The 11,050-nt window shown below is 35.2% G+C and overlaps 1 protein-coding gene across 1 annotated transcript; it reads right to left on the bottom strand.

Moving 5' to 3' along the window:
• Window positions 1–506: 506 nt before the first annotated feature.
• LOC119601505 (serine-rich adhesin for platelets) lies at window positions 507–10,837 on the bottom strand. Its single transcript, XM_037952465.1, has 5 exons — window positions 9,072–10,837; window positions 8,844–8,953; window positions 8,646–8,778; window positions 8,045–8,525; window positions 507–7,854 (listed from the first exon to the last, which is right to left on the bottom strand). Exons 1-5 carry the CDS (start codon window positions 10,097–10,099, stop codon window positions 4,420–4,422), a joined length of 5,187 nt encoding a protein of 1,728 aa, XP_037808393.1. The 5' UTR covers window positions 10,100–10,837; the 3' UTR covers window positions 507–4,419.
• Window positions 10,838–11,050: the final 213 nt, after the last annotated feature.

The raw sequence follows: 11,050 nt of genomic DNA, 5'->3' as shown, positions 1-11,050 counted from the left end.
TTTAATTTTATTTATTTTTTTTTTTTTTTGTATGGTTTTTGTTTTACAATAAGCCTGAGGCACATATTTAACATTTTAACATTCTTTCATTTTACATTTAAAGTACTTTTTAAAAAATACACTTTACACAGAATTTATTTGTTTTTAAATAATTGTTTTTTATTTTTTTTATTTTTTCTTTGTTGACAAAAATTCTTTGCTTGATTTCTGGTATATTTTTTTATTTATCTATGTGTGTTTGTATATGTTATGTTGATTTGTTTATTTTAATTTAATTGTATATTATTACAATAATTCTATAAACTATTATTTAGATACAAAATATTTGTTTTAATTTATAAAATTTTTCAAAATTGTCCTTTTTGTTTAAATTATTTGTAACATTTTGAAAAATATTATAATTAAACCAAAAAAATATATATGTATTTATGTATACATTCGTTTTAAATTTGTTAAGACAAAAAAATTTGTAAGATTTTATCAGTTGTATTGTTGTTGTTGTTTTGAGTTAATCTAATAACAAAATAATTGATTTACAATAAACAGCACTTTAATTCTTTCTTTTAACTAAAATTGAAATTTTCAATTTCAAAATTTATTCTATATTTTTGTTAGTAATGATAAGTTTTTTTTTTATAGTATAAACAGCTAATTACAATTACAACAAAACAATTTATCTGAAATATTACTGTTAAACTATATCAGATTTTAATCAAAAAGGCAAATGGTAAATAATAAAAAGAAAAGATATTTAATAACAGAATTTAAAATATTAAAAAAAAAATAAATTTTAAGACCAAAATTAAAATATTTATTTATAAAAACAAACAATAACTTTTTCGAGCATATTCCAAAAATTTAATACTCGTTAAAAACATTTGTAATTAACTAAATGTGCCCGAACATTACTTTATCATTTTATATCGAAAACCAAAGTATAACAAGTAGTCCGACTCTTTGACAGCAGTACCTAACTCTAAGCATGTGTTAGTGAAAAAGTACCTAACTCTAAATATGTGTTGGTAACAAAAATGTATATGTGTTGGTGCGTTCTGAACACACAGAGTTTTATAAAAAAATTACAATTTTAAATTTGTTTGAATTTTCAATACCAAAAATTGAAACTCTGTTTGTAAATTAAAATTCAACAACAACAAAAATGAAATGTCAATAAATAGAAAAAAATATTTTTTCCAGTTTAAGAAAATTAAACATTATTTTATGTAAAAAGTGCAATGAATCTATTTTAAAAAATTACAGATTTTTTGTGGATAAATGAAAATTCGCGTACGATCCTTAAAAGTGGTCAAAAAAGTAAGGTAAACTTTTGAGTGTTTTGACAAGTTTAAACTTCTCACAAGAGAGTTGAATTCACACGGAACTCGTATATGTGAGAGAGTAATTTCCTATATGTGAGAGTCGGACTACTTGTTATACTTTGTTGAAAACTATAACAATTTTTCGAATTTATTTGTTGTTTTCAATATAAAACTAGAAAAACTTGTTCGTTCACATAAGTAAAATTCTTCGTAATTTTCTTGTCGAAATTCGAAATTAATACCCAGTAAAAAATTTTTAGACTTTAGGAAGCTAAAAAGGGAAGTAACTGCATCTGTATTCGCTTACTATTAAGCCTTACTGAGAAGCAGGAAATAAGGGAATACCAATGATAGGAGTAATTTTATAATGTAAGCTGAAAAAAATTAAAAGCTTACTACTATCCCTTACAGAGAAGCAGATTGTAAGTGAAGTATTTAAATAATATTTAAGCTTACTAGTGGGAATGCTTCCAAGTGGGAATTCGCTATATAAAAATCATGCCTTATCGAAGCAGGTTTGTAAGGGAGAAAATAGCTTCGTTCCCTTACAAACCTGCTTGCATGTAAGCTCCAATTTTTACTGGGTAAATAAAGTTGATGTATGTATATGGTAATTCCGTTCCGGTCATTTAAGCATATCAACACTAAGTTATAACAAATGATCATTGGATCTTCAACTATTGTAAGCGTGAAAAGAACATATTTTCCTAAATAAACGTGCAAATAATGTAAATTTTATATAAACAGATCCGTAATAGAGTAGGACACGAAATTAAAGCCACTCACTTATCACTGTTATATAATAACGTCTGAAAGATTACCAACCATTATAAAGCAGTATTAGAATAGTGAAATGGATTGTAAAGTATCAAGGTCTTATGGCCAAGGTTGCGGAGGAACTGAATAGCTAGATTAGGTTCGAATCTTTATATAAGTGTACCGACAGCCAGAAAGCAATTAGGGCGATATCAGGTGATAAAGTTAAATCTAAAACCATATTGGATTGTGAAAAGCTCTAACCGAATACTCTCATCATATGGGTACCGGGCCACTTGGGAGTAGTCGGCAATGAAAGAGCGAATGTAATAGCTTTAAAGGGAAGGGAGCTCGAGGTAGTTAATCTGACGAACGCAAAACCATTTAACGCAACGAGTGCAGAATTAAAATTATGGGAAAGAGAAACCCATAAGGCCTCTTGGAATAATAAAACCGTGGGTAGAACCACAAAGGTCCTATGGGGTGACCCCAACGAGAGCAGGACGAGAAGCCTTCTCAAAATTAACAAGTCTGAGGTTACTATGATGGTATGTATTCTGAGTGGACACACAGGATTACGGGCACACCTATACAAAGGTGGACATGCGGATTCAGACAAATGTAGAGCATGTAGAGAGGACTGTGAAACTCTGGCGCACTTTCTTTGCCATTGTCAGGCTTTCGCCGAAATTCGATCCAAATATCTTGGAAGTGTTATTATTCCGGATATAATATCATTCACGAACACTGATTGGAAAATTCTTAGGAATTACGTCCAGGGAACAGAGTTTCAGAACATCGAACATCAGACTTAGTGAATACTATAGCAAACATTTTCCACGAAAAGGAGCGCACAACAGGCCCGATAGTGGCCTAGGTGTATTTCTTCGGATTTGATGTAATACATCCTCCTATCAAGGTCGTAAGGTCGTTTGTTTTAAAAATAAAACTAAGTCGGTGAAACAAGGGTTAATACAAAAATTAGCATTTTTCAGAAACTCGACGTGATAGAAAGAAATTAAATGCATATGTAGGTTTTGTATATTAATATGTATCTTCAATTCTATTATTAATTTTCTTATACTAGGATTTCATTGCAGACCAGTGTAATTATTGATGTAACAATAGTTTCTTTTAACGCTCACAGTATATGGCCCCAATTACCTCAATTGCTAACAAACATTTGTTTCTGATTTGGCCTCCATTAAATATAGTTTCCAGGACTGTTATCAATGTCAAACATGAGTTTTTGAAATTTTGTTGAAGGAACACGAAAAGGTCTCTATTAAATATATGTTGACGTGATCCTATTATTTTTGATGTTCGCAAGAAATTATAGAATCAAAAAGTCGACATTTTCGAAATTATTTAATCTGAATTCCGTGATTAAGCTTAAAATTATCGTGGGAGTGAACAATAAATAATTGAATAACAATTTCAAGTATTGCAAATCAGTTGCTGAGCCGTAATGCATTTTCAAACAGGCTTAGTTTCGGATACATTCAATACGGTTGCTCTTTTTCAGCATTGGCATCAAATTTTATGGCATTATTTTACTCTGCACTCTATACAATTTTGTAAACATCTTTTCTTTTTGTTTTTAATATTTACCATTAATTTTTATTAATTTATTAATAAACCAAAAATATAATTAAACATAAACATAAAAAAATTTAATCCAAATAAAAATACACAAAATCAAAACTATGTTGTAATTAAATAATAAAGTCAACTTTTATAAAAGTAATAATAAAAATTAAAAACATACATAATATTATTCCAAATATAAATCAAACAAACTCTAAATGAAAAGGAAATAAAACAAAAAAAGAAATAAAACGTCTCAGACGTTTTAAATGAATTCTTATCTATGCTTTTAAAAGCATATTTTATAGTCTTCACTGGACTTAATTTATTTTACTTTTTTTTTTCAAATTGTTAAAGCAAATAGAAAACAAACAAAAGAATAGTAATAGAATATAAGTAGTATAGAGTAGTAAAATTTTGTATAGTATACTTATAGGTAGAAAAAGGGGAAACAAAATTAAAAACTATAAAAAGTTAAAATATAATATTAAACAATAATGTAACAATTTCAATGACATATTAGATTAGTTTTACTAATTACTAGTGTTTGTACTGAAGAGCAAGTTTATGATGAGTTTATTTATAATTTACCAACTTCGGCTAATAAAAGTCCAACCGCACAACTATTAACCTCATCGTGGTCATTTTCACTTTCAGCTGGTGTGCTGCAGGATTGTGCGGTTTCTTCTAATATAGAATCATGGGATTTTTGCTTTTGTTTTACACGTTTTCTTTTAACTTGCTCTTCAGACAAATTCTACAAATTATCTAATAAATCCGAACCCACGCCAATAACAACAGATGACTCACCTACAACTCCGCTCATACCAGGAGCCGATGTATCAGATTGTACAGCAAAATCTGGTGTCAATACGCCAGCATCTACCTGTCCCATGCCTGTCGAACCATTTATTAAAGTATCTTCTTCATTCAACAGCGATTCGGAATTAAGAGGCGCATCCACGCCTACCACGTCAGACCCCATTAGATTATCGCTGCCCACTGCACCGAAAGAGGATGTTATGCTATCATCTATGGTATTGCCGTTAATAAGGAAATCGCGTGCAAATTCTGAAGGACTGTAACGGAAACTACTTGGTGTAGTTGTTATGGGTGTAGAAGGCATTGATTTGGAGATATCGCACGCTGAACGGGATAACGATGAAGACATATTACCATAACCGTATTTGCTGGTGGACGAAAAGTTGTGGGAAAAAGAATTAAGATTATCCAAAACTCCACCTGCACCAACTCCATTTAACGATTGACAATTATTAACGAAACGTCTTCTGTAAAAGTTATTACCGTTACCAAACAGATTTTGTGGATTTTGATGAGGCAACGGTGTAGAAGGTACGGAACGTGATATTGACGAAGACATGGCACCGCCGCCACTCCCATTACCGCCTCCTCCTACACTATAGCTTCCGGATGATAAGGAAAAATGACCAGCACTGCTATAACCCGACGAGGAACCCGCCGACGAACAAGTTGTTTTTGTTGTGCCGGTCTGGTTGAGACTGGAAAATTTTGACACAAAATCCGGAGATGACAAAATGTCACTCACAACAACCTCATCCAACATGGCGGTTGAATCAGAAGCCACAACATTTGCCACCTCCTCAAGTTTTATGGTAGAACTCTGTTGGCTGCAACTGTTTTCCGACAGCATTGTAACCGAATCAATAAATTCCGATGGTACTGGTGTTTGGGCCAATGAATTACAAGCCGATACGGCCGCTGGATTATTTGTACCACAATGGAAAGTGCGATTGAATGTGGGCGAATGTGAACGTTGCAATTGTGACAAAGGCACCGACTGAGATCGCTGTGTGACGTCGTTGATTTGGCCGCCCGAATTTTCCGTGTTGTGTCCCATTATTCCCTCAGAATTGTTGTTGATACTAATATTAAAACTAGTCCTATTGCCAAATGTGGTATTGGTGGCTGTTGAGGCTGCAGCTGCCGCCGCTTCGCCAAATAAGTCTAAATCCAGAGAATTTTGATCGACCATTAATGAATTGACCACATTTGACGATGTTGTTGGATTATTGAAGTGCCCGACAGAATTAGACCACTGATCCATAAGAATGTTGTGTGACATATGACCAAACAATTGTTGCTCTTGCTGCTGTTTTAACACCGAAGGACTTGGAGGTGCTGAAGCAGAGGTCATCATGGTATTATACGATCGCTGACGTCGGGATGCTCCAATCATGGGATCTGAGGAGGTGTCACAATCTAACGATTGTTGTTTAGTCAGTAAACGCGATAAGCCAGGGCTAGCGAAAAATCCCGCATTTGAGGTATGACTGTTATTAGTGTTATTACTATTTAGCGACAATGAAGTGTTGTTGCTGCAAGATGTGGTGGTCGTATTAATATTAGGTGATATCGGTAGAAAACTGTAATTTTTCCTTGCTGCTGTTATGTCCGATGTAGTCGATGTTGTATTTAAATTTATTTTACGTTTTATGGAAACCTTTGAATATACTTGAGGTTGAGTTTGTTGTTGTTGTTGTTGCTGGTGTTGATTTATAGATTGTTGCTGAATTTGTTGATGTTGTTGTTGTTGTATTTGCATTTGTTGTTGATGCTTTTGAGTTAATTGTGCTAGAGACGCTGAGGCAGTACCAACAGTATTTGAACATGATGATGACGACGATGAAGTTGTGGCTGTTAAACATGACGACGTTAAGGGCAATTTAATCAAAGTAGAATTTGCTGTTGTGTTTGAATTTGTATTTGAAAATGTTTTACCATTTTGTAATTGACTATTTGTTATTGTTGATATATCGTTTATTGACGGTGTATTGTTACTAGATTTATATGTGCTCATCATCATTATGCCAGTGGATGTTTTTGATGTTGTCATTGTTGAATTTGAAGTCAGTACCAATGATCCTATAGTTGACGAAGCCGTTGTAGCTGTTGTCGATTTAGGTATAGATGTTGAGGCTGACGTCGATTGATTTACTGTTGAATTACTGTTCCGTTTAGCATCAGAGGAAGAATTTTTGGTTAATTTTTCCTCAGCGTCTCCCATCTGAAAATATTGAAGCAACTCTGTTTCTTGATCTTCCGAATTTTCCTCCTCTACGGGCAAAAAGTAATCATCTAGCTCATGCTTATCCATATTGCAAATGCTGATAACGCGCTCTCGCGGCAAACCTAAATTTGCCGGTAAATCTGCTGCATCTTTGGCCGCATTCAGATCAGGAGGATCACAACCAGATGCCGCGACGGCAGCCAATATTTTCTTTGCCTTTAACTGTTGTAGATTACGTGAAAGTACCTTTGGTTGTCCCAGCGTTGAAACATCATCGCCTAATGTCTGACTATTTGGGCTAGTAGAAGGAGCCATTTGTGTGGGTGGTCCCATGTTGTAAACAACAACGGAATCCGAATTATTTGGTGGTGCTGTTATAACACTAGCCGGCACAGGTGGTGGTGTAGAAGCTGTTGTAGTTATAATAGGATAATTTGGAGTTGTTGCTGCAGTTGTGCTTCGATTCGATGTTGGGGAATTGGCCCAAAAACCTTTAGTTTGTTGTGCTTTACGAACCTTCTTGCAGAAAATATTTGAAGTGTTGTAATCTTCGGTTCCAATCTCTTGCTTAATAACAGTTTGAGATGGTGGCGAAGACATGGCTTGATTCTCCGTAGACAATTCCATGATTTTTGGTGTTAAATTCTTAACAGCTGCTGCTACAGTTGTTGTCGGTGTCTGCACACCCGTTGGACGTACATGTTCAAATGCACTCGCCGTTAGGGATGCGGTCATTGGTGGAGCTCTAGCTAAAACGTTGGATATACCACCTCTTGTCTCGGCAGCCAAATTCATTGGCATTACTTGATGCTGGGCCATTTGTAATGTATTTGTGGCCGCAGTTGTTTGATATTGGGTTACATTAGCCGAATCTGTGGACTGTGAGTGTGTGGACAAACTTCCCACTGATGGAGGATAACCGGGAGAATCTATTACTTCCTGTTTGATTTTCACTTTTTGACCATCTTCCATTGCCGGCGACAGCACAGCATGATGGCTACCACTTTTCGAGCTATTAGCTGGAGATAATTGGGGTTGAATTTGTTGTTGGTCACCGGTGTTTACATTTTGATGGCAACTGGATTCTGATGAGGAAGATCCTTTTCGTTTCTTTTTGCGTCGTTTCTTTAAAGGTCCCATATCCTAAGAAATAAAGATATCGTTAGAATAGTAAATCAAACGGGAACATTTAAATACAACTATAAATATGTAGTAATATCAAATTTTTGAATGCGAAAGTTGTGACTTCTAGTTGTGTTTATACGAACAGCTTTTATATAGTATTTTTGAATCGTTTCATGATATAACTAATCCACTATATTTTATTACTTACCGCCATCACCCTTTTTTCTTTGGGTTCCCTTTGCGTATGTTTTTTGTGCGCCGCACCACTACTAGTCCCTCGTCCGGCTCCAGTATATGGTGTATGCGTTCCACCTGCCAACGATAATGGTCCATTTGTTTTTATATATGTTGCCAAATCACTGATATTGTCTATTTTAACGTGCAACATAGACTCTGCCCATTGTTTTACAACATTCCATGACTCCTCCTGTTCTTCAGTGTTATCAATAATATTTGTCGATAAATCTATGCTGCCATCTTTCTCAGCACTTTTTGTTGGTTTCACTGTTGTCAGTGTGGGTAAGTGGGGTGCTGGCAATTTACTTGTTTTCCGCATAGCAGCATAACAATAACGTGAATGTCCTCTTGTGCCCAAACGCCTTGGTCGTATGCCAGGAAAAACTTGCTTCATAACTTTACCAAAATCAGCCGTCGATAAAGGTTTTATATCCAAACGTTCACAATAAACTCTAATAAAAACAGGGAAGGAGAGAGAGACAAAACAAATTACTTGGTAAATAATACTTCAAATCACATAAAAGGACTAATTATTTTATTTAAAAATGCAAATTAAAAAATGCAGCACTTACAAATAATCATTATAGACATCTTGTTTTGGTATGGATACCTGAGGATCTTGTTCTAAATGAGTACGAACCCAATTTATAGTGTGATTAATCTCTGAACGTGTCCCCAAGGGATTTTGAGGCTGACGAAGGGGATCTAAAAGATAAAATAAACGTAAAGTTACCATATTGTTGACTACTATGTTGTCTTATAATATTTACCAGTTTCCGGTTGTTCGCCAGGCAAACGCAAATAAAGCAATAATTTTTCTACTGGCCTCAAAGTCGAAATACGATCCAATATTTGAACTATTTGTTGTTTGGCATGATCGCTAATGATTTTGAATAGAAACAAAAAAAAGAAAACATCATCAATTCATGTAAAGTAAATTATTTTTGTATACAAATCAAATATAAACGTAGTAATTTTTGTTATGCTTGAATACACACCCTATACCGGACTCTACAACTTGTTGTATTCGTCTTAGTTTCTCTTCATCTGGTGCATGCACCCCTAGACCCATTAGACGACCATGTATGGGTGTGGTAGCCAATTTGGTGGCCGTGGTGCCAGTGCTTATTGCACTAATGACCTGGTCTGCCATTTGTGTATTTATACTACCGGATGTAGAACTTTCGCCAGACGATTGTGGTGGATGACGACTTGCAGCAGATGCTTGAGAAGTTGACGTTCCTCCAGCCGCCACATTTGTCGATGAAGCTGTTGTCGCGGACAACGATGATGTTGTTAACGATGTTGTGTTGGATGAAAGGTTTGTTGGTCCACTTGAAACCCCCACTGCTTGTTGGGTTGCACTAAAAGAAGCTGCCATTAGTTTGCTAAGCTCGTATTGTTGCTGGACATTTAAATGTTGAAACTGTTCCATTCCAAAGTGGGCGTGATGAGACGAAGCCATGGGATGAGACCCCGAATATTGTTGATTCGGAGGCGGATGTGAATGGGCATGTGAATGTGGATGATTTGCACTTGCATGTGTTGATCCTGGAGCGGTAAGCGAAGCCACTGCATACGGGTTGGGGGTCAGTACAGATGTAGCAGCTGCTGCAGCAGGTGGAAATGGTGGCGGTATGAAACCACTAGGTACAGGTACATTGGTAGTGGAAGTGGATGGTGCAGGTGTGGGGGGTACAATATGGGAAGACGAAGAGGATGCAGAGCGATGATCAATTGGTGGTGCTTGAAAGCGTGCAGCTGCGTATGATGTTACATCAGATGAAGTCTGATGTGTACCCAAATGTCCAGTACCCCCGTATAAGGCTGATGCAGTCCCAGCTGGTGGAGAAGTTAAACTTAACGCTGTTGCATTATAAACAGGAGTATGTTGTAAATGTTGCTGCTGCTGAAGTTGTTGCTGTTGTTGTTTTTGTGCTGCAGCAGCTGCTGCTGCTGCCGCCGTTGCTGCTGTTACTGCACCTTTCGACCACTGCGCTCCTTGTCCATTTTTGTTCTCGGACATATCGCGTTTGTGTTTGTTGGCAATTCAAATTTGAGAGCGCGCGCGCGTTCAGCAATAACTGTACACGCAGCTAATGCTCCGTGATGATCACTATCACTAAATTCTATTTCTCGTTTTTTCTTAAATCAACTAGTATGTAGTATGCTTCCAATAAAAAGCACTTGTTCTGTTCTGTTATGTCTTATCTTAAAACTACTTTACACTAGAGGGAGAGTTAGTGTTTAGGGTTTAACCCCCCCAAACTCGCTTATTATGTATATGTGTATCACTTAGCTAAAACTTTTCAATAAAATACAATAAAAAATCCTTTGAACTTGTTAATCTTGAAAATCTTCGGACCGAGCACAGATTAGTTTTCCATTAATTTAAGATACAGCAAAAGCGATAATAAACGCGGCTGCTATGTCTGCTGCTCGATAATAAAACATTTTTTCTTTTATTCTTTTTTTATTCTTCACTTATTTTTCTATTCGTTTTTTTGCGTTCTTTCTTTTATGTTCGTCGTTTTCGTGATTATGTTCCATCACTATTTTGTCTACATGTTTTTCACGTGTTTACGTTTTATATTTATTGTAAAACATTTTTAATTTTTGCTGCATTCTTTACGGACAAATAATTATTACGCAAATTGAACTGATAATTCTCATTTTTTTATGAAAAATAAATTATTATCTGCGTTGTAACGCGTGTCCTTTTTCGCGTATTATTCGTCGTCTCGATTAAAAATGTTTTTCACTTGACATTTCCCCAATGAAGACAATTCAGCGGTTTTCTTGGCAAACTAAGCGATTGCCCTGTATAAAAAGAGATCATAAAAATCCAGCGATTTTCCATTATATAAAAAATACTTTTAGATAAATGATACCAATAAAATGTTATTTATTTTTTATATTAATCTTAGCTTCTTATAGGGTGATCGACTCGGTTTTTCAATCGGGTTTAAAACCGATT

Source organism: Lucilia sericata, unplaced genomic scaffold (assembly GCF_015586225.1).
Source record: "Lucilia sericata isolate MDLA Ls3-8-SP2 unplaced genomic scaffold, ASM1558622v1 Contig000172F_arrow, whole genome shotgun sequence".
Lineage (NCBI taxonomy): Eukaryota > Metazoa > Arthropoda > Insecta > Diptera > Calliphoridae > Lucilia > Lucilia sericata.
Note: the sequence above shows the minus strand (reverse complement) of the source record. Positions and strands in the feature narration are given on the sequence as shown.